Source organism: Chelonia mydas, chromosome 3 (genome assembly GCF_015237465.2).
Source record: "Chelonia mydas isolate rCheMyd1 chromosome 3, rCheMyd1.pri.v2, whole genome shotgun sequence".
Taxonomy (NCBI): domain Eukaryota; kingdom Metazoa; phylum Chordata; order Testudines; family Cheloniidae; genus Chelonia; species Chelonia mydas.
The window spans coordinates 77,027,471-77,051,902 of NC_057851.1; the positions used below are offsets into that span (position 1 = coordinate 77,027,471).

General features: G+C 45.0%; 1 protein-coding gene and 1 long non-coding RNA gene across 3 annotated transcripts; one reads left to right on the plus strand and one right to left on the minus strand.

Moving 5' to 3' along the window:
* Positions 1-224: 224 nt before the first annotated feature.
* On the minus strand, positions 225-5,248 carry LOC122464812. 2 transcript variants are annotated; one of them, XR_006289203.1, is made up of 3 exons: positions 5,180-5,248; positions 2,885-2,971; positions 225-2,075 (listed from the first exon to the last, which is right to left on the minus strand). It is a non-coding gene; the product is annotated as an uncharacterized LOC122464812 (long non-coding RNA). The 2 variants fall into 2 exon arrangements; XR_006289202.1 differs by having other exon boundaries at positions 225-2,078.
* Positions 5,249-13,366: 8,118 nt separating this feature from the next.
* On the plus strand, positions 13,367-14,299 carry LOC119565713 (paraneoplastic antigen Ma1 homolog). Its single transcript, XM_037893529.1, has one exon. The coding sequence runs from the start codon at positions 13,367-13,369 to the stop codon at positions 14,297-14,299; it is 933 nt and encodes a 310-aa protein (XP_037749457.1).
* The last annotated feature ends 10,133 nt before the right edge of the window (positions 14,300-24,432 follow it).

Below are 24,432 nucleotides of genomic sequence, written 5' to 3' on the forward strand. Positions count from 1 at the left end.
AGACGGTGATGGCCCAATCAAGATTGATGCCTGGTTCCTATGGCTACATCATCTATCTTCAAGCAGGATTTCAGTATGTAAGTTTAAAAACATCCAGAAAAGTGAAGGATTCCATGTTTCTGAAGGTCCTTGGGATGTTTTCAAGTTCAACTCTTGTTGTCTAAGTTAATGTTATGACTTCACTGAGTAAATAAACCAGAGCTGGCTTAGCTCTCACTAGACAGAGTTCTTCCTATAGGCATGATGCAGATGTAGGTTCTGATCAAACCCGTGTGTTCTCCCTAGAATTAAAAATTAATAGCTCAAAGTATAGTGCAGAATTAAAAGTGTTATAGCTTTCCAAATGAATTTCTAGTCCTGCCAGCACAGCTGCGTTGCACTAGAAGATTAACTATCAGTAGACTGGAGATGATGACAGCTCCTTTTTTTTTTTTTAATGCCTGGGCATGTGTTTGTTTTTTAATTCTTATTTAAGGATGTGCCCAGGAAAACTTGTACCCTGTTGTACTGTTATTCCCCTCCAACCTCCCACCCCATCTACAACATTGATCGTAGAGAAGCACCTTTGAAAAGTAGCGGTCTTCTCAAGAGGCTGAAAATGTAAACAAGTCTTTTATTGTACCTTCATCAATCTGGATTATTTTTAAAGAACTGATCTACTCAATACTATGGTGACAGATATCAGTATAAACCTCCCCATAAGATTTTAATGTTTAAAGGAGTGCAGCTCAGTTCATATTTTCTGTAATCATTCTTTGTGTAAATACATTACTTGAACAGAATAGGCACTGTGCACGTGTTAAAAAAAAACAAACCAAACCATACAACAGACTCACTTTTATCTCCAAAATACACTAATTCTATGATCCACACCAGACTGTAGCACTTTATTATTCTTCATTATTCATGCCCGCTGTTGCCATCTGATTCAATCTAAAAGTACCTTCCAAAGCCAACACCTGCCCCATGTGCTATCTAAAGGGTTAAATTAAACTAGAAGAAAAAGTCACTTAATCTTTTGATTTATGAAGTTTACAATGAAGTTTAAGAGTGTATGAAGGTGACCTACAGTAGCCTCAAAACAGGACAGTAGTGATAGAAAATAATGTTTGTTTGTGTAAGTCTTCTTTTGTAAGAAGCTGCTTAATGACTAAATTATAGCATCTGGTCCAAACCTATTCAAAAGATGGATAGCAGAAAATCAAATTGTGAACTTTTCCCTTAATAATTACACATTTAAAACATTAAGCAGTTTTGCAGCAAGTAAAATGGCTACCATACAATCCATAATTACTGTAAAACTGCTGTATTTGTTACAAAGTTATCACTGCCAGCTCATAGCTTCATCAAAATCAACATCCTCATTACATAACTGTACCCACTATGATATTCAAATTCCTTGGCTCAAGGAACATGCTTCTAAAAAGAAGTTGTGCCAATACTAATCTCATCTGAATAGGATGGTGGATAATAGTGTGAAGGTCTTATGTGTTCTCTGTATTCAAGTTTGGGGATCAGAGAAAGTGGATGCAAGTCATTAATCACATCATTGTGGGGTTCTTTTGTTGTTTCCATGAAGAAACATCAAAGTGCATGGCTGGCAAGCTTGCCCTTTCTGTCAGTTAGAAAATGATAAAAGTGTTTCTTAAAATAATCTTAGTCTCATACTGTGACTTTGCACACAATACAAAATCACCAGGTCTCTACCAGACTTCAAAGGAAATGATTAGCAATGAATGCTTGCTTTCTCTCTCTACCCCACCCCCCCCTCCATTTTGCAGAGATACTTTAAAATGGTAAATCTACTAAGTGCTGATAGTACTTGGCTGGATTTTTTCCTTTCTTTCGGAGTATTTAAATCATCTAGTTAAAGGCAGAAATCGTTTGCCTAAACTGAGAAATAATTCCAGTAATGAGATATGCAAAACAGACACACACACAAAGCCTTCATTCCTGAAAGATCTGCTTTCTGAATTGGCAAAAAAAAAAAAAAAAAAAGAATCTCTATCGGCAGTGATAAAGTTGGAGTCCTCACTCCCTCGGTATCTCCATCTTCAGTTAGATTGCTTGCAGATCTGCTGAAATTAGATGTCACTGTAAATTATAGTGTAGGCCGGGTTACTAGCCAAGGCTATGAAGGGTAGACACATAAAAACAAGGTGCTATTGAAGGTAATTGCTTCTGATCTTATCGTTTTAAGTGACAAAATTGGTGCTGATGTGGAATTTGCATCAGAAGCTCTCTTTTAATCGACACTGGCTAGATCTAGGGCATCTCTCCCCCTGCGTGGCTTTATTTTTGCTTCTTAATTCTTAAAATCCACCTTGCAGAAAACAGCAGACTGCAAAACATCATTCGCCTTAGCAGAAAAAAGGTGACTGCTATATCTATGAGGGGGGAGGAGATGTTATTTTCCCCCCAACACACACACAAACCCCAAAATTAAATTCATGATAAAGTCAGTTATGGACAAAAATCAGGACGAACTCTCCAATAACAAATATTGTTTTCTTTAATGAGAGAGCAAACAAAAAAGCATGATCTGCTGGGCTGCTCAGGGACAAAAATTCATGATACTGTGATGATTTAAACAGGTAATAAAATGACAGAAAAATCCTATTTAGCGGCCCATAACATATGTCAGCAAGTTGCAGAAATAAAACGCACAGGACCAGGTTTTTTAAAGTATTTACATATCTAAGCCGTATTTACATATCTAAGTTCTGAAAATCCCACTAGGTGGCTATCTGCATCTTTAGGTATTTAAATACCTTTGAAAATCTGGCCCACAGTGCACTGATCAAGAATATGGGCTACAATTCCTAATTGACACCAGTGTTTGTTCTCTAGCTATATACATAAATCAGCTAATCTCAAGACCTACCTCATCAGTATATGTTCCCCAGCAAACATGCCTACACAGCCATTAAGTAGCCTGCCCTCAGGGGTTGTGATGACGCAGTCCACAGGCCTGGAAGTAACAAGTAGTTCTTGCTGACCACAGAAAACTGGCAAAATTCACTGCAAACATTCACACGCTTCAAAAATTGCATGCACCTGTGTCATAAACATACAGCTAAGGGTAGCAGTAAAATCCCTCCTTTACCTGTAAAGGGTTAAGAAGCTCAAATAACCTGGTTGGCACCTGACCAAAAGGACCAATAAGGGAAGAAGGTACTTTTAAATCAGTGGGGGGAAGGGTTTTGCTTTGTCTCTTTGTGTGGGTTCTCTCCAAGCCAGAAAGGGACCAGGGGCAGGAAAAAACATCTCTTAAAACCCTGCCAGAAATAAGATCTAGGATTAAAAAAATTGTAAGTAAAGCAAGGAAAGGCATTAGATTATCTTTTGTTTTAGCTTGTGAACTTTCCCTGTGCTAAGAGGGAGGTTTATCCCTGTTTTTTGTAAGTTTAAAGTTTTGCCTAGAGAGGAATCCTCTGTGTTTTGAATCTGATTACCCTGTAAAATTACCTTCCATCCTGATTTTACAGAGGTGCTTCTTTTATTTTGTTTTTTATAATAAAAATTCTGTTGTTAAGAACCTGATTGGTTTTTAGGGTCCGGTTTGTGCTCACCTTGTTTACCGAGCTGATTGGTAGATTATTCTCAAGCCTCCCCACGAAAGGGGGTGAAGGGCTTGGGGGGATATTTTAGGGAAACAGGAACTCCAAGTGGTCCTTTTCCTGAATCTTTGTTTAGCTCACTTGGTGGTGGCAGCAGTACCCATCCAAGGACAAGGAAGGATTTGTGCCTTGGGGAAGTTTTTAACCTAAGCCGGTAAAAATAAGCTTTGGGGGGTCTTTCATGTGGGTCCCCACATCTGTACCCTAGAGTTCAGAGTGGGGAGGGAACCCTGACAACCTGTATTACAAAGCAGGTATAATTCACTCTGCTCATATACAACTCCACTGCTGTGAAAACCCACTCGCCACCTCTCTAGGCTGCTATTCCAATTTGCAAAGTTATTGTGGTTCCTCTTTGGCAAAAGTGTAGAATAATAGGTGCACTAGATTCAGCACAAATAAATATGGATGTGCAGCTCTTCCCTTGGCCTGCTCCTGTCCTACCAGCCACTGCAGGCCTAGGGCGGAGACCCTTTTCCAAATGCAGGAGGGGTATGCAGCACATGTCCAGCAGGATTAAAGTGATGCAGAGGACCTTTCATGGGTGATCTCCACCACAGGTGAATTCCATCCCCTATTAGCAGCCCATGGAACTTCCCTGATGCAACTGATTCCCCTGTAAAGTAGGAATACATCTTGCAAGGGGGTGGAGAGGCAGCTACAAGCGGCCACTTGGCTAAGCGTGTAGACCATACACCCTTGGATAGTGAGATGTAACCGAGACACTTCTCGGCAACTTTTGTCACGGTGGCTCTGTTGAGTGAGATCACGGCATGTGTACAAGGGAGCCAGAACTGGTCTGGCCATCTGTCATTGGCTCATGCAAGACTCTGTGTGTGTCTCATTTTTCCCCCTGCTACAAACACATGTCCAAAGTCAGAATGTTTATTATTCTATAGCAATAAGGCCCATCCTCAAGCATTTTTATTTTAATTTTACATAGTAAGCCATGATTGGCAGGAGGATGCTCCATGAAGCCTCTAAAGTATTGTCATTCTCGGGAGCTTGATCACTGAATACATGAGTTGTGAGGAAGGAACAACGTTACTAGCCATGGTAAGCAAAGAAGGAAAGTTCTCCACTCCTAGGACCAGATCTTCAGCTGGCAAAACTAACTCATTATCCTCATTCAAACTTTTTTTCCCCCCATGATTCCTACAAAAAATAAATACACCTTGAAAATAGCTGGGCTGCTGGAGTGCTGAGACTACAGCCTATCATGCTGACTAATATGATCTCCTGATATTTCCTCCATCAGCCTGTTTGTATCTAACCTTTTTATTCTGTTTGTACACAGAATAGCACAATGGGGTCCTGGTCCATGACGTGTGCCACAATAATACAAATAAATGACAAACAATTATGCATGTGAGTAACTGATGAGGAGTAGATGGGACTACTACTGACAGTGAAGTTACTTGTGTATTATTTGCTCACACCGGTTTAAACTGATCAGAGACTGGGACAGGGACAGTCATTCTTAGTAGTTGGAGCAGGAGTCATGCACCTAGACTCGAGCCAAAGTCAGAAATTGGAGCCCAAGGTCAGAGCCAGGTTACCTGGAGTGAGGTAAGGCTGGTCTAGGGCAGGAACAAGCAGGCACAGGAGCAATCTCAACTCTGGGCAAATGCTTTAAGGAGCCATTACCCTGCTGCTGCTGCAGCTGGTCTTAAGAGCATGGTCTGCTGATCCCTTCGACCAATCAGATGCTTGGGCCAATCAGGCAGCTCAATTGGGGACCAGCTGTGCTTGTTAGACTGCCTAAGGGTTAAGCTAGAGGGTAAGCAGGCTAGCTGCTGGCCCTTATTCCTGACAAAACTGTAATCAGTGTATGCAGCTAATTCTGCCAAGGTTTCTCTATTTCACCTGTGTCAACTCCTCATCTCTTCAGTCTTTCAACTTGTTTTCTTAGGCACTTTGTTAAAAATGGGATAACTTGTGCATATTTGCATTTTAAAAATTGAAAAGGAAATAGAAGAAATGCAATAAAAAGGACTCACACAGATTATTACAAAGCCCATGACAATGGCTGAGCATTTAGTGTGCGGAGACTGCTACTTAGCCTACCCAATACACTAGTTTCAGTGATAACTTGTCCTCCATCCCTCCCCTGCATTTATTTCGGTTCCGGTTGGGTCCTGATATATGGCAACGCTGAAAGATTTTTAGAGCAAGGATTGTTTTATTATGGGTGTGTGCAGTGCCTAGCACAAATGGGTCCTGATCACTGATCTTGGGTCACTTTAAATTCTCTGGAAAATAAAAGAAGGTATCAACCAACTACTAACCTACTTGTGTTCTAAAAACAAAGTCAGTACTCATTAAGGGTGAGAGGTCCACTAGCAGATAAACTAAGAAAATTAGTATTTGCCAAATGCATCTTCTAAGGATGACTCCTATTTATTCTATTTTTGTTTGTTTCTTTTAAGTCATTCCATTGTGCCTACAAATGACAGAGAAAAAATACACTCCAGACTTACATTTATTCCCTTTTCCATTTCATATTTAAATAATGTATTTTGTTTAAATGCCTAGCTATTATAGACACATGTCCTGATAAAACTATTAGGAAAGAAAATGCAAAAAAGCTGCACAGTAACCTTCAAAGCCACCATAAAATCACAAGAAAGGAATAAGAATTTAAAACATCAAAGTATTTTAATCATTGAGGCTGAGGGTACAAAGGGAGGGAGAAGAGGGATTGCATTTCACGTTATTTTTTTTCTGCAATTTAAAAATCCTCGCACTTCAGCAGTAATCCCAGAATAAAGTAATTGTATTTCAAAATACACAAAGAAATTGAAATAGGAGGTGTCGTTTTTATTTCTTTCTGTCCATTAGCCATTCTCTCTTTGCATGACATTCAAGGCAGATCTGAAGTCATAAGAGCTTGTGAGCACCTTCATTCTTGCTCAGCTATTATGGTTGGCCTCTATTTTTCTTGTTTAAAATAAGCATGCAATTTGCTTTATAAGCTGATTCAAGTAAGTAGAAAACTGAACACTCAGTAATATTTGGAAACTCCTTGAACATTGCAGATCTTTTCAGTTTTTGCTCATACACAATATTAATTATCTTTGCAGCCTGGTTGAACTGAATAAACTGAAAAATAAGTATACTATCAAATTGCTAACAAAATCTTTCCCTATGCTGCTAATTTTTTGAGTAACATGTATAGAAGCAAAAATCTGGCTTTAGTGAATTTTGGCATATAATAAAAGATACAAAATTGGAAAAACAAAACAACAAACACCCCCGCCCCCAGCACAACGTCCCCATGCTGCAATGTATAATGCCTTCCTTCCAACTGATAATTCTCACAAGAAAGCTTTGTATTAGAACCTTAATCTTCCTCCAAAATTCTCCCCAGATAAAAGCATATAATTTGTACAATCCAGTGTACCTGACTGTCAGGCATGGATTTATTAGCTCTGCCTGCTTGTGACACAGAGGACCACTTTACTATCCTGCTCTTTTTGTATCTTGTTTTATGATTAGAACGATTTCCATCATCTGCTTCCACTTTCAGTTTCAAAACTCTTGTCTTTGTCATTTATCTAAAAAGACTCTAGCAAGCAAATACAGCTTGAACTGGAGTAGAGTAACCTTTGGGAACTACACCTCCAAAACATGATTTTTTTCCCCTTGCCCTAAGCATTTCAATAACCTTAAACCTCCAACTCTGTCACTATGGAGAGGAAGTAGGGGCCATTTCTTCCCCGGAAGCTGTTCTGATGGGAGCTGGGAGCTCTACTGAGCAACTAGTGTCCCTTACCTGCTGGCTGCCTGCAGCCTCACAAGTGGGAAGGAGGAGAAAGTCGCTCTGATTACCCCACTACCTGCTTCCATGCAGGGCTATGGGAACCATCGGAAGAGGATAGGAGCTTGACTGACCATCCCAGATCTAAAAGAATGGCTAGCAAACAATAGCTCTCCTCCCCAACAGCCACCCATGGCAGCCCAAGAGATAGGAAAAGGAGAAATCTGATAGCCAACAGTGATTAATGCCTTTTTGATTTTCTACCCCATTCCTGGAGCAGATTGCAGCAACCTGGAGGCTGATCTTACTTGCTCTCAGAACTTACCTAAAAATTTCACCTGTGCTCAGGGACCAAGATGGGAAATTTCATCCCAAAAGGAATATGCTTGAGAATGTTCTGAGTAATTTAAAGGGGGCAAGTGGGGACTCAGTCAGAAGGCTTGTCTTACAAATAATGGCTATAATATGAAAATAAAGGGAAGTAGTATTCCATATTATTATAGCTACATGTAGCTGCACTACATAATACCCTATACAGCTACATATTGTATGTAGATATAATTAGAATTTTCAAAGTTATATAAATGGCTTTGCTGAAGCCTCGTCATGGTTTCTATTTCCTAGCTGTAAACACACACACGCCTACGTTAGGGAATGTGTGTAAAGAATAGTGCAGTGTAGCTTGTGTGAATCTCACAAGCAATTCGGATGCACATGAAACCGAAAGTGTTTACTTCCAGCAGCTGAGAAGTCAGATATGTGACAGAGATTGCTGCACTATTAGTTCATTTATTAAATGATAGTAATTAATTTCATTTACAAAATATTTTTATCATTTTTTCAAAAACTGTGCAGATATATTTGTATTGAAATTAGTTTAATTATTTGGGCCTGATTCTGCAAACATTTACGTATGCGTGTTACTTTACTCATACAATTAGCCCTACTGCAGTCTATGAACAACTCAACATGAGAAAAGTTATGCATCTGCTTAAATATTTACAGGATCAGGGCCCGAGAGCTGAATTTAGCACTAAGTACTGGTCTAAAGTTCACTGAAGACAATGGAAGTCTTTAGTTGCACTGGGCTTTTGATCAAGCCATAACTGTCTTGGGCTATTTAGTATGACAGTCAGTTTGTTTTAAACATCTTAAGGAGATGGGAGTCCAAAACAGATTAGATTAGCAATTTCCTAGTTTACAGTGTAGTTGTTTGTTTTACTGGTTTTTTTAATATAGGGAGAAAAGTATTTTATAGCATTTAGAACACACTCTCTCAAAAAATGTAAATTTTAACTCATTTAAAATGAATGAGAAAAAAATGCTTGGAAAGCCTTAGAAATGTGAGGGTCATAAAAATCTTCACTGCATTACTTGGAACTGGCAATAGTGAAGCTGTTCACTGCCTGCAGAGTATCTTTGAAGTTGACATAGTGCTAATAGGTGAAACAGTGGTTTGATTAAAAACCCTGCTTTTATTTTATTAAGGAGAAAGTATAAGCTACACTGTTCAGATGAGAATTAAAACTACATTTCTGACTAGCTCATCTCTGAAAAACAGATTTGGAAAGGATTTGAATTCAAATTGATGGTTTTCCTGAGAGTTAGTGACCATGTAGACTTTCACAATCCTCTACACTGATGTGTTAAACTTGAGATCAGATTATTAATTCATTTTATTTAAATACCAGAAGTTAAAAGAGGGTGATTGATGCATGACAAGTTTTAAGGTGGAAGTTGCTATACAAGCACTGTATCTTGGAAATTAGACAAAATTCCAGATAAAATTTCAGGTACTGCATTTCTGATACCCCAACTCATATGCCAACGTACCCATTAACGTTTTTAAATGCAGTAGGCTTAGATAGGTTGTGTTGCTCTCTCTCTGTCAAAGGAAAATTCATTGCCATGGTTCACTGTGTCAGTCTATTGGATGTGTATTCGTGCATCTTTTGTGAGAGGAATATAGGCTGACATGTGCCATGTTTGGAAGAATAGGAATATGTCACATGAATCATGACATTTCCACCATTTTATTCCATTAAATAATAATAATAATGTTTAACATAATTAAACTATACTTTGAATAAAACTGTTGCAAAGTTTCCCTAAGGCCAATACCCAGACCACTTTCAGGAGAAGTACTGTACTTCTGTGAAGGAATGAAGACAGCATGGTGACCGCTACTCAAATTGAAGGTAGCATCTGTAGCAAAAGAAGTGAACTTTCCTGGGGCCTACAGTGGTTTTATATTTTCACTCTGTAATTACTTAACACTTACACACTAATGTGCATAAATCCTATTGAAGATGAGTCTCTGCAGAAATATCCTGCCCAATGCCCTCCCCCTTGTGTAGTCATTGATACCTGTGCAGAGTGCTACTATTCTGATTCAGCAGTGTTATTTATACATTCATTTTCCACATGTGTAAATGACTGCCCAGGGGTGCAGAGTAGGTGGGAAATCAGGCGTGTGTGTGTGTGTATTTGTCCAAAACTAATAGCAACTATGGATTACTTCAAACTGTGGAGTTTGCTACTTAGTTTTCATGCCACCTATAGAAATACTATCCGCAGAGTCTTGTGATTAACATTCAGAAGTTCTTATGCCACAACATCACTCAGACTAACACTCATGGCAGTTGGAGGTAGCACAGGTACTAAAATATCCAGTCCTGGCTTACTTCTTCAGTATGGAGATGCACTGTTGCTTAAATTTCCCTCATGGTTTGGGTATTTCAGCTTTCCAGTCAGACAAACCAAACCACTGCAGACCCTCTGTGAGAAAGTCCAACACATGTGAAAATCCACATAAATCAAAGGGTGACATCCTCGCCCACTCTTCAACTCTTTTACACAGGGCTTGAGCAGCATAAGGGGACCTTAAAAACCTGGTTCTGGTCAAGAGAAGATTCCCTCTGGCACAGGCCCCATAAAGCTGCTTCCTGTGTGCCCCCTCGCAAACCTCTTATCAGGAGCAGGGTCACAGTACTCAGTAACTTGTCTAAGTTACACTAATGACTTTCCAGACCCTGGAATAGCCCAGATGGCATGTGCAAGCATAAAAAGAGAGTCACAGTGCAACATCCAGGGTTTACTTCTTCCTCCACATACACTATTCTGTGTCTTCAAGCACTTCCTGAAAGTAGAGATCTCAGAGTTCCTATACATAATTGTACTGTAGGCCCCCTCATGGGAAGCTCTTTACTGTAAAAACATTAGTGCCCACCCCCACACTGATAGTTCTGGGCTCAGAAGCGCAAACAGAATCTCACCCAAGTTCTCTACCTGTCCTCCCCTTGCCTGAGTAGAACAGCAGTGCCACTTGGTAATCCCATCATTCCCATCTCAGGGCTGGGCCCTCTCTCTCTGCCTCTAGCCAAATCACCACACTATATTCGGGGTACTTTATCTAGGCCTTTGGCTGATCCTTTAGGCCTCTTTTCAGGCTCTTCCAAAGCCCTTCCCAGGCCCTTTGACTAGAGAGATCCAACAGCAAACCCTCTTCCCTTCAGATCTTTCACCACACTGAGCAAAAAAGGAGCTCTTGTATGCCGCTTCTCTCCCAAGCCTTCCTTCTGTGAGGCCTACAGCTCCCATCTGTTACAGGACTGCTGTAGAAAATAGTAATGCTCTAGATATGTAAATAGTTAACAGATAAGGTTCCAGTAGATGACACTCTCAAACTTCCAGCTTTAATTCTGGGTTTTGTAGGACCAATCGAACTTTTTGTTATTGTTGTGCACTGTAAATGGCTTCTTATGTGAAGCACTTTTCACACAGCTCTTAACACCATCAGCCATGGGAACCACAAGCCCCATAATGTCTTGTTTCTGGGCTGCACCAGGAATAGGGTTGTGCTGGAGACAGGGCTAATATACCTTGTTAAAGCCTCCAAACAACAATGTTCAAGTGTGTCAATGAAGTTTAGATTATATTCTGGTGGAAACCTCTTGATTTTCTAAAAAACATTAAACCACAAAAATACTCTGCAAGGTAGATAGTACCATTCCCATTTTACAGAGGCCCACAGAGTTTGCGTGATCTGCCCAAGGTCAGCCAGTCATTGAAAGAGCTATGGGAAGGACAAGATCTCTCAGCTCTCAGTCCATTTTTCCAACAATGCCCTTCTCCAATCTTTCAGTGTAATGCCCTTCACACACAAACCAGAGCGTATGGATGCATATACTGTTATCTTTTGAAACTAATAAAAACCAGCCACTAAGAAAATGTAGTAACATCCATCAAAGGTAGAGCTGCTCAAGATCTGTGAAGCTCACCATGAGCTGCCGCTCACAACAAAGAAAAACTTACCATGTAGAACTCATGAACCATATAATCTTCCACATGAAAGCTGAAAGGACTGGCTTTCTGTACAAAGTGACATTTCACAGGACAAATTTAAGTCTAGGTTAGTACTTCTACAAAAGCGGGAGCGGGGTCACAGAAACTAACAGCATCAATCAGACTAGGAAATTGGAAAGGACAAAAGGGTAATATGACTGAATTAATTCATTTACTTTGGCTATTTAGTGCTATTCAATGGGAATGGTGGTGTGCAGTATCCCAGTCCTGTACAGCATTAATATATCGACAGGTTTCAGAGTAACAGCCATGTTAGTCTGTATTCTCAAAAAGAAAAGGAGTACTTGTGGCACCTTAGAGACTAACCAATTTATTTGAGCATAAGAAGTGAGCTGTAGCTCACGAAAGCTTATGCTCAAATAAATTGGTTAGTCTCTAAGGTGCCACAAGTACTCCTTTTCTTTTTGCGAATACAGACTAACACGGCTGTTACTCTGAAACCATGCAAATAAAGGTTGCATATGGAGAAACAGCCACATTTGGACTATGTAGCACCCCACACCATGGCCTGGGACTGAAAAATGGTTTCATCTCCCTAGCCTCCTTGTACTCCCCACACCCAGAGCTCAGATACTCTGTGTAACCCCTTGGGGTTTAGAGAGCATGGCCCCTTTACATCTTTTTCCTATTGGGAAGGGGGAGCAGTGAGAGAAAGGAGGGAAACTTGGGGGTATGGCTCTGGAGCCCAGGGAGAGAAGGGCTGCAGCCAGGAGGCCCTGGACAAAGTGAAAGAGAGAGAACCTGCCTGAAGCCTGGGAAGGACAGGACAGCAGATCGGGGACGCCCCAGGACAGGAGCCAGGGAGGAATTGCCCGAGAAGGACAGGCCGGAGCTGGACCCAGTATCACTGCTGCCCAGAGCTGCATGGGGCTGTGAGTACTGGGGCTTGTGACTCTGCATTGGGAATAAGGAGGGAGGCTGCTAGTTAGTTAAGCAGGGAGGTGGTCGCTCTGTGTAGCTTTGCAGAGAGTGGCAGAAGAGGGCACCAGAGGAATTTGTTGGGGAAAGTTCAGTGGCGCCGAAGATGACCAGGAGCATCCAAGACTCAGCACTGGACTGGAACTTTGCTCAGGACTCCTGAACTCTGTGTGCAGACACATTGCTCAGCGTCTGCCCTTTCAGACTGTGCTACCATTGGGCCTGTGGGGCCTTGGTTTGGATGCAACCCTGTTCTACTGCTCCCCCTACATTTCCCCTTGTTGTTTTTCTCCTCTCATCCCTCTGTAAAATAATATCTCCCTTTGTTATATCCATTGTACTTTTCCTGTGGGTGTGTGTGTTCACTCTGGGGGGTTTGGGACAGGTGCCCCTGGGGTGGAAGGAATTTTTCCTGCTGCATTCCTGCGTGTGCTGTCTCTTGGCCAGAGCTGCCTGCAGAGCAGACTCCATCTTGGCCACAAGGGCACTAAAGTTACACTTGGTGGCCCGTACAGGGACTTTGCAGTACACACACACACCTATGCTGCACACCCTGGGCTGTCCTTCACAGAGCAAAGAAACTCCTGAGTGACTTTCATCTCAGTTTAAAAAAAAAAATGGAGAGGGGATACTAGAAGACCTATGCCGAGGGGCACAAATCCCAGTAACCAAAGCTGCGCTGGTGGTGGGGTTCGCAGAAGAGATGGAACCAAATGAAATTGAGGAGAGCCTAGATGCAGCTGAAATACTGGGGAGAGTGAAGGTCCACACCCGTATTTACAACCGCGGAGTGAAGGGCATGGTAGCACTATGTACTCACTCCAAGGAAGCAGATCTTGATAAAGTGCCCAAAGAAGTGCAAGTAGGAGGTATCTCCTGGACAATTCTGGGGGCAAAGCAGTCCCCTACTAGTGTGCCCGTGTCACTTGAGGTGGATTCTTTAGCGCAGAAATTGCAAGCTCTGATGGTGGATGAGAAGCGGACAAGAGAGGAATTAATTTTGGCATTAGGAGGGGCTCCAACACCCGCAGCACCCAGCCTGGTAGGATGGGCCAAAGAGCTGGGAAACGCTCTCAAAGATGCATTGAAGCCGGCATATGAAAGTGCATACAAGCGGTTATGTTCTTTCTCGGGAATGTCACCTGTACCCTTGGGGGAGGATGATTACAAGACCTGGAGGGATTTTACAGTGCCACTTGTCCAAGAGTGGGAATGCTCTGATGCTGAGAAGCGGAAATGTGTGCTTGAAAGTCTGAGGGGACCTGCCATGCGAATTGTCCGAGTCCTGAAAGATTCCCAACCAGCTGCCACAGTGCAAGACTATTTAACCGCTCTTGAGAGTGTCTACGGTGCTACTGATAGCAGTGAAAACCTATATTATCGTTTCCGCCATACCTATCAGAAGCCCCACGAACGATTGTCGGATTTCATCAAAAGACTAGAGGATTTGCTACAACAGGTAGGGCGGAAGGAGGGCATCCCCACCAAGCGCACTGATGCTGCTAGGCTGGACCAGATCCTTCAGGGCACCCAACAAGATGGGCTGATGTTGTGGCGACTGCTGCTGAGGGAGCTGGCCCCAAACCCACCCCCATTCCACAAGTTCATTCGAGAGATACGTGAAGAGGAGGAGTGATTGTTGCAAGCAGACACAGTGGTGCAGCCAAAAAAGGCAGGGAGTTACACCACCACAGTGCTTGGAGAGATGGTGGAGGCTCTGTCAGTGGCACTGAGAGATTTGATCCGAGAAGTGGCCATGATGAAGGCTCAGAGACGTACTGTGCCATCCTCAAGAGGGGAGAGTAGCAGGAGGGCTGATAGCTGGTGAGAAGGTTTCTGTTACAACTGTGGGAGAGATGGTCACTATGCCTTGGACTGCCAAAACAAAACAGATCATGCAAGGGTATCTCAGAGATTGCAGCAAACCATTAGGGAGCTTCAGGGAAATGCCAACGGGGGTTGGGGAAGGAGCAACCCAAGACCTTGAAATCCCAAGGCTCCCCAGAAAAAAACAACAAGGGGAAATGTAGGGGGAGCAGTAGAACAGGGTTGCATCCAAACCCAGGCCCCACAGGCCCAGTGGTAGCACAGTCTGAAAGGGCAGACACTGAGCAATGTGTCTGCACACAGAGTTCAGGAGTCCTGAGCAAAGTTCCAGTCCAGTGCGGATTCTTGTGTGCTCCTGGCCCTCTTCAGCACCAGTGAACTTTCCCCAACAAATCCCTCTGGTGCCCTCTCCTGCCGCTCTCTGCAAAGCCACACAGAGCGACAACCTCCCCACTTAACTAACTAGCAGCCTCCCTCCTTATTCCCAATGCAGAGTCACAAGCCCCAATACTCACAGCCTCATGCAGCTGTGGGCAGCAGTGATACTGGGTCCAGCTCCGGCCTGTCCTTCTCGGGCAATTCCTCTCTGGCACAGTGCTCCTCCTGGCTCCTGTCCGGGGGCGTCCCCAGTCTGCTGTCCTGTCCTTCCCAGGCTTCAGGCAGGTTCTCTCTCCTTCACTTTGTCCAGGGCCTCCCAGCTGCAGCCCTTCTCTCCCCGGGCTCCAGAGCAACACCCCCAAGTTTCCCTCCTTTCTCTCACTGCTCCCCCTTCCCAGTAGGAAAAAGATGTAAAGGGGCCATGCTCTCTAAACCCCAAAGGGTTACATCTGGATTTATGCTGTTGAATAAATTTGGCCCCTACTGAGTAAACTTGTAAATACCTGAATTTGGCCTTATACACCCCATGGGCTCCCAGGGCACAGCACTCTGCTGGTCTTACAGACAAACAAATGACTACCTTGTTCTCCCTGCTGTCCAAGGCCGAGCTCCCAGAAGTTCTAAGCAGATACCTATGCACTGCTACAGGGTGGGGACCGACTGGCTAAGCAGCAGTTCTGCAGAAAAGGACCTGGAGATTACAGTGGATGAGAAGCTGGATATGAGTCAGCAGTGTGCCCTTCTTGCCAAGAAGGCGAACAGCATATTGGGCTGCATTAGTAGGAGCACTGCCAGCAGATCAAGGGAAGTGATTATTCCCCTCTATTCGGTACTGGTGAGGCCACATCTGGAGTATTGCGTCCAGTTTTGGGGCCCCCACTACAGAAAGGATGTGGGCAAATCAGAGAGAGTCCAGCAGAGGGCAACGAAAATGATTAGGGGGCTGGGGCACATGACTTACGAGGAGAGGCTGAGGAACTAGGGTTATTTAGTCTGCAAAAGAGAAAAGTGAGGGTGGATTTGATAGCAGCCTTCAACTACTTGAAGGGGGGTTCCAGAGAGGATGGAGCTAGGCCGTTCAGTGCCGGCAGATGACAGAACAAGGAGCAATGGTCTCAAGTTGCAGTGGTAGAGATCTAGGTTGAATATTAGGAAACGCTATGTCACTAGGAAAGTGGTGAAGCACTGGAATGGGTTACCTAGGGAGGAGATGGAATCTCCATCCTTAGAGGTTTAAGTCCCAGCTTGACAGAGCTCTGGCTGGGATGATTTAGTTGTCGTTGGTCCTACTTTGAGCAGGGGGTTGGACTAGATGATCTCCTGATGTCTCTTCCCACCCTAATCTTCCATGATTCTATGAACTTGTGAAAAGTACGTGCAAAGTTGTTGGAAAATGGACGATTCTGGTTTGGTTGTGTTTTACACCCATTTTGCACTCACTAGACCAGACATTCCAGGCTGGCCAAGCTTTTCTTGGGGCAACCCGCTCTGGGACTGGGGAGATGGCAATAGCTTTAGCCACGTTTGCATCCCCCAATAGTGGAGATGCCAGGCATGGGCCCACTCCTCAGTACAAGCTAGAGAAGCCTGACAGCTAATCTATTTTGCACCACTTCTGAATGGCCCCAGGAGGTCAGAGAGACAATTGCAACACCAGTAAATGGCCAAATATTATATTTCTTCTATATTATATACTTACTGATAAAAACAACACACCATGCTTCATCGTGTATACCTAAAGCTTTTCGTTCACACGTACTCCTAGTGTGCTATTTCTCACCCACTCCCCGCCTTCTAAGGAGAGAATGAAATATAAGCAAAGATAAAGAGAGGAAAGGAAACAAATACAAGACACCTAGACTGTTGAGGAGGAGGAGGAGGAAAAAAAAAAATTGAAAAAGAGCAGATAGCACTTTAGGTCCAGTACTATAGAGGTCATTGAGCATAAAAGTCTATTAACATAAGAGTAATTACTGTATAAAGTAACATTGTTTTATTATTGTATATGTCCAAACTATTTCAAGAATAGGACAGCAGATAATGAGCTATTGTATTCTCATGTACTTAATTCCATACTTTTCTGATGAATTCACATTAAATATATTCTAAACATATAGCCGAGCTGAAATTAAATGATTTTAAATTCAAAATTATAGACACTCCTATCTAATCTTGATTTGTGATTTCCTCCTTATTTGAAAACCTGAACGTTGGGTTTACTTTTGCCAATGTAGCTATTCCCTCTGTGAAAGCAGTTCAAAATCTCTGCCTAACTCAAGGCTATCCACTTTTCAGCTGTGCTGTTTCTGCTTCATTCCTGCTCATCACACCGTGTGGCTGCAGAGATGGTGCCAAAACTGTATTCTAGTTTATAAATCTGAGAAAGCAACACAATTGGCTGATGAATATTCCCCTATGGAGTTGGAGATGTAAACCACAGCTTCTGATACTGCTATTTAGCATTCTGGACTCTTAACTTTATCCTCTAGCACAAATACACACATTTTTCTCTTCCATTAATGAATTTTTATAGCAGCAATATGGTAACTCCAGGTGGTGTGGTTATCATGAGATAATCACACCCCTAGAGGATACTTCTTAACACCCTCGAGGTGGTGATAACCAGCCCCCCTGTCATGCCTTATTGCTTATATATATGCTGATGGCAGGAACTAAAAAGAATTATAAAACACAAACAGCATGTGGCATACAGAATTAACCTACACTGTCAATTTGTTAATTATAAAGGCCATGAACGCTGCCAGTGAGCACCCTCTACATTTTTACACTGTCATCATAATTAAAAAGTTTTAGTAGATGGTTTTGTGTTGCAACAGCATCGATCAAAGTCCATTTCCTGACGTGCAGCAGAAGCAATATGTTCCGCACAGATTATTTCTTGAATTGTATTACTTACCGTCATAGAGCTCTGTCATATTACCTCTGTTGCACCCAATGTACCTGCCATGACTGCAGGAGCCTATTTGATTTCCAGTCTCAAACCCTGTCAGGCATGCACAAAATGGAATTATTGCAAAGAAACTGAATTTTTATATTATTTTGCAGAAAGAACATATTTTTTCCTATTTTTCTGCAAACTCTAGGGCTGATTTTGCCCCCTGCTCTCCTCTTGCCCTTAGAAGGCCATAAATATGCTGCTACTGGTTGGTGTGAATTTCCATAGTAAAGCAGCAGCATAGGGCCAATGTAACTGATCCTACACTACCCCTCCAATAGACACCTGTATATGGAGTATTCTAGGGGTGGGGCTGGCAGCAAAGGGCATAGCTTGGGGATGAAAGTGTTTGTGGTAAGCATTTTGAGGGCAACACATAAAGAGATCACTGAAGGCCACTGTAAATTAGATCAGCCCCTAAAGTTTCTTAGCCTTTGTTCCGGGCCACACTATCCCCTGAAACAGAAAGGTTATGGGTGATGCAAATGTGGCATAAAGGTGGCTTTCCCCTCTAAACTGAGCCATCTGTGCTGTATCTCTGGGGAGACACAACACAGAATCTACCTGCACTGCCATCAGTGTATGCCTTCTATAGCAGAAGAGTTGCCTGTCTTAAACTCAAGCCTCCAAACAGCTATCTATCTATGGAACATGTCAGACAAACAAGAAATTCTCTCTTACAAAAGGAGCAGAGGCAGAATTTGTAAAGTCATTGTAGTAAAGAATGTACTTTGGTTGAAATTTTCTTTAAAAAATATACCTATTTCACCTCAATGTCCAATTTGTTTACTATTTGTAAAAATGTAGATGAGGTGTCTGTTTCCTATATTTTAGTGTCTAGCAAGAGGAGCTTTTTGGAAGCTGATTGTCTACAGCAGGGACCGGCAACCTTTGGCACGCTGCCTGCCAGGGTAGGCCCCCTGGCGGGCTGGGCCGCTTTGTTTACCTGCCGCATTCACAGGTCCGGCCGATCGCAGCTCCCACTGGCCGCAGTTCGCCACTCCAGGCCAATGGGGGCTGCGGGAAGTGGCGTGGGCCAAGGGATATGCTGGCTGCTGCATCCCGCAGCCCCCATTGGTCTTGAGCGGCAAACTGCAGCCAGTGGGAGCCGCAATTGGCAGAACCTGTGGATGCTGCAGGTAAACAAACCAGCCCGGCCTGCCGGGGGCTTACCCTAGCGGGCCGTGTGCCAAAGGTTGCCGATCCCTGGCCTACAGTAAAATAGAGGAAATGTTGAAAAACAACATCTTGACAATAATAACTCTTGCCTTTGATTCCCTATTCAGGTTGCATAATTGGCGCAGAAATAGATATAGGTCAAGTATGGGGACTAGCAAAAAAAAACCCAGCACTTAGTTTAGGAAGTTGACAGAAAAATCATATATCCCTAAAAAATGCTATGTCTGTATTGCAGATGGGTAATGGCAAGGAACACCAATGCTCAGTGGAGAAAATGCCCCATAATATTTACAGATTTCTTTCCAATAATTTTACTAACTGCACAGAGTCTGACATACTGCACTGGTGCATTGTGGAAATCAGTCACAATTACTGCCAAGTGCACAAAGTCCTATTACAAAAGCTTTTAATTTTGGCCAGATTCAAAATATAGAAAGGAACCTCCTTCTGGACGTGTTTGTGCCCTGTCAGAAATGAATCTCCTTTTTCCATATTTCCCATACTTCGGTAGTTGTGGGGTTTGCAGGTGCTGCCTTTCAGCTCCGCAAGTACGATTTTAATGAGTGAGGACTGTTGATGGAGGAACTGGGATTAGGAGAGAAACTGTGGGTACAGTCTAAATGTATTTCTTTGTTGCTCTGCAGTACAGGTAAAAAAAATTGCAGTTGTTAATGCTTATAGAGAAGATCCAGCAGGGCAGGGCATTTTCAAAAAACAAAACAAAAAAGTTATTTTAAAGATTACACTCAAAACAACAGAAATATATACTCTAGGTAAATGAGATGCTTAATTTGGGAGATCTGTTAACATTACTTAGGGACACTGGGGCAGATTCTCATCTCATTTTACAGATGGGCAAGCAGAATTTAAATGACTGTATTACAACACAAGGTGGATGAGGTCATATCTTTTATTGGACTAACTTCTGTTGGTGAAAGAGACCAAGCTTTTGTCATTCTCCTCTCGGTGTCTCAATTTACCTAACTGAATGATAGGGTTAATGATATCTAATTGTACTTGTAGACATCTGTCTATTTTCAATTCCACCTGCGATAAGAATCATTGCCCTTACAAGAAAGATGCATAGAACAAGACATACTGAGGAATACACTGCCTCTTAAGCAAGTCACTTCTGCAAGTTCTGCACAAGCAACTTCTGCACGTCTCAATGTCTCCATCATTAAATTGAAGATAAGCATACACAAGGTGCCTGTAGCGAGGCAGGACTCACTGGCGCGGTGCCTCCTGCTGGTCGTTTTAGGAATTAGCTCTCCAGCCTCGGGAGCACCTTCTGCAGGCCGGTGTTCCATTTGCCTCAGGCCCCCCATGTCCCTCCCAGACCCCAGTGCCCCTTTTTCTTGGGTGCTGCCCCCTGGCAGTACACCCACTGTCTAGGTCTCCTCACCCAGGGGAACCCCCAACACTCTATCTCCATCTCACCTCCGTCTATGGCTACTGCCAGTCACCATCTAACCCCTGCTCACTGGGGCAGACTGCAGTGTACAAGCCATTCATCGTTGGCAAAGGGAGGTTTGGACCTGCTGCCTTTGCCTACCTTGGGCTGCACCTATGCAACCCCAGTACCCTTCCCGGCCTTTAACAAGGCCTGCAGCCTGGGGTTTTTTCCAGGTTGGAGCTCCCCAGCTCCTCTAGCCTTCCCCAGCCCTGCTCCACTCTGGGTATCTTAGCTCCCAAGCAGCCAGGCCTGTCTCTCTGCTCAGCTAGAGAGAGACTACATGAGCTCCTGACTCACAGCCTTTTATAGGGCCAGCTGTAGCCTGATTGGGGCGTGGCCCCAGCTGAGGCTGCCTTCCCCATCAGCCTAGCCTTTGGCTCACCGCTCCAAGCCCTCTTCCAGAGCTGGCTGTAACCCTTTCAGGCCCAGAGCAGGTGACCACCCTGCTACGGTGACCTAAGGATTAATTGCTATGGGCTAGATTGTGTTTTGTTTCTATGTTCAATGGGTTGTGGTGCACAGGCTCTTCCTCCTCTTTTTATCCCACCTTAATAATAGTCCTTTCATTCAGGGGAACACTAAGGGAGCCTCATGAGACCAAATTACTATGATCTCACCCCCTTCACACCAAGGACCTGAACCAGAGACTACCGAAGTCAATGGGAGCTCTTCCGTGGTCTCCAATGAGTTTTGGATCAAGCCTCAAGCTGTTTGGCTGGCCAAGTACACAGGAGCAACATGCTGCAGCACCCTGAGGAGTGGGCTGTATACAGTACCAGAAAGCTGCGGGATGGGAAGATCTGCACCTGAAACCACAATCCCTTCCCACTCCCGTGCGGTGATGTTGAGCCATACCACTCCTAATGCAGACCTCTGTTTTAATCACATAACCTGGCCCTTAATGTTCACGTAAGGCTTTGAAATTTTGACGTGCCCCATAGTTAACTGGCTTTCTGCTTAGGGCATGACTTTGCCACGTTAATTCTCAAACAATACCAATCTGCACGAAATTTCTCCCCCATCACACAGGAAGAGTAGCAGAATGGCTCAGTGTGCATCACCAAGTATTTACCGGCCCAGAGAGTACAATTACCCCTAATGTTACTACAGTTACTGGATATTCTTTATTTCATGTGTGAAGGGTGTGACAGGGTCGGGCTAGATGGCTACAGGAGAGTAATTTTTTTTTTGAAGCAAAAAAGGTATTTTTTTATTTGCATAACACACTTACAAAACAAAACAACAGCATATGCAATGTGTAATACAGCAACCAATCATAACTGTTTTCTCATTAGCTTCAGGGGAGGGAAGTGTTCAAGCTTGCCTGGGCCCAGAGCAAGGGGCTTCCTCGACTCTCATGGTCTTCCACCCTTCCGAGTTACCTGGTGGTCCAGAGCGAGGGGGCTTCATCGACTCTCAAGGTCTGCCACCCCCTCGAGTTACCTGGCACCACGCCTGAGTGTCACCAACAATTCCCTCCTCTGAAAGCACCCAACAAAAGGGGCAGGCTGTGGGGTGGACAACCCAGGGGGCGGGGGGGGCACGTGCACCCACGTGTGAAGGGACCCCTCTAAGGTGGTGGTGTCCGCAGCAGCAATGGCTGGGGCTAGGGTCCCTTATTCTCTCCCCCAATCAAAGAGTCAAAACAAAGGGAGCCAGACGGGGACACCGAGCAGAGAGCCTCGGACAGCGCACACCGCTCCTCAAAAGCATCAAGGGAGTCGGTGGACGCCACCCAGAGGAACTCCGCCCGGATACGTGAACGGACCGAGGATCGGAAAATGGCCCCACAATCACAGGAAACTCCATCGGCCAACCTCCTCTCTCTGATTTTATAGATGGCCATTTTAGCCAGGGCCAGGAGGAGGTTAACTAGGAGATCCCGTGACTTTGTGAGGCCATGGATGGGGAGTGCATAAATAAAAAGGTGAGGGGAAAAATGCAACCAAAAACGTAATAAAAGGTTTGTGAGGACCCGGAACAGGGGCTGCAGCCTGGCGCACTCCAAATATGCGTGCGCCAGGGTTTCCCTCACACTGCAAAAGGGACAAGTATCTGGGATGGGGTTGAACCGCGCCAAGTACGTGCCCATGCTCACAGCTCCGTGAATGAGCTGCCAACTAATGTCCCCAACGGGCCTCGGAACCAAGGTGGAATATAGGCTGGCCCACCGGGGCTGCTCACCCTCCAAAGGTGGCAGAAGATCTCGCCACTTTGTGTCGGGGCGGGACACTAGGGTGAGGGCATGAAGGGTGTGGAGCACGAGCGTGTATAGATGTTTCCTTGGTGCGGTTTGGAAGCGTACCGGCTGCAGTTCATGCAGCTGGCTCGCCGTAAAGGGGTGAGGAGGTCAATTGGGTCTATGGGGCAGGGGTACAATTAAAAGGTCCGGCGGGCCTGGGGTAGAGGGTGGGCGGGGCATGCCCTCGAGCAGGACCCGATCAAGGTAAGCTCTAGCAGCGGGTGGCAGAGTGGCCTTCACCTCCTGAAGTACGTGCTGGGGGGTGCGAGGTCTGGAGAGCCCCATGCACCGAGCAAGCGTCAGGGGATCCAGCCAGTCTCCCCGGTCGTAGTCTAGGAGGTCTCCAACTCTCGTGACTTCTGCCAGGATCAAGCTCTGGCGCACCTTGCGGGACTCTGCCACCTGCACACGGAGCTGGGGGTTGTGTAGCAGGGGCTCCGCAAGGAGATCTGCCCCCTCGGTGGCTGCCACGGACTTGGTCATTAGAAACAGTTTCCAAGTCCGGAGGAGGTCCTGGTAGAAGACCGGCAGCCCGGAGAGGTCTCGCGGAAGACCTCCCTGACAGAGATAAAAGAGCTGCCAGTCATATCGGAGCCCTCGGATGCGGCGCAGGATGGCATGCGCCAGTATGCTCCACGCCGAACTGCCTGCACCATAAAGGAGCCTCTGTAGGGCCTGGAGGCGGAAGATGCGGATCTGAGTGTGCAGACACTTCAGGTCCTATCCTCCTTCCTTCAGGGGTAGATGAAGAACCCCTACAGGGGCCCAGTGCATTCCTGACCAAAAGAACCCCAAAATCGATGTCCGGAGGTTGGTCAGGAAAGCCGGGACCGGGACCAGGGTGTTGAGCCGGTACCAGAGCATGGACAGGACTAGTTGATTAAGCACCAGCGCTCTCCCTCGGAGGGAGAGACATTGGAGTAGTCCCGTCCATTTCCGGAGCCGCTCTATCACCCCGCCCTCTAAGTTTTCCCAGTTCTCTGGCAGAGAGGGATGTGTGGCAGAAAGGTAAACGCCGAGGTAGAGCAGCGGACCCGCGCTCCACCGGACTGTCTGAAGCGCGAGTGGGAGGGAGCTCGCCTGCTTCCAGTCTCCTACCGCCAAGCCAGAGCTCTTGACCCAGTTGACCCGGGTGGAGGAGGCTGCCGAATAGATGGCCTGGCAAGCCTCCACCCATGCCAAGTCGCCCGGGTCCTGGACCACGAGGAGCACGTCATCGGCGTACGCCGACAGGACCAGCCGCAGCTCCGGCTCCTGCAGCACTAACCCTGTCAACCTCCTGCGGAGGAGACAGAGGAAGGGCTCGATCGCCAGAGCGTACAGCTGGCCCAAGAGGGGGCACCCCTGCCGTACTCCTCGCCTGAAGTTGACCGGTTCGGTCAGGGTCCAGTTGAGATTAACCAGACACTCTGTGGAAGCATACAGCACCCGGAGAAAACCCACAAACTGGGGTCTGAAGCCAAACGCCTGCAGAGTGCTCAGGAGGTACCCGTGGTCCACCTATCAAAAGCCTTCTCCTGATCTAGGGACAGGAGGGCAAACGACAGACCGTCTCTACGCCCGAGTTCCAAAAGGTCCCGAAGCAGAAATAGGTTATCAAAAATACTGCGGTCCGGGATGGTGTAGGTCTGGTCTGGGTGGATCACGTCCGCCAGCACAGACCCTAGCCGCAGCAAGATTGCTTTCACTATGATTTTGTAGTCCGTGCTGAGGAGCGAGATGGAACACCAA

Excerpts from the sequence above, each read along its gene's own strand:
- LOC119565713 (XM_037893529.1), top strand. The coding sequence starts at position 13,367 with ATGGAACCAAATGAAATTGAGGAGAGCCTAGATGCAGCTGAAATACTG.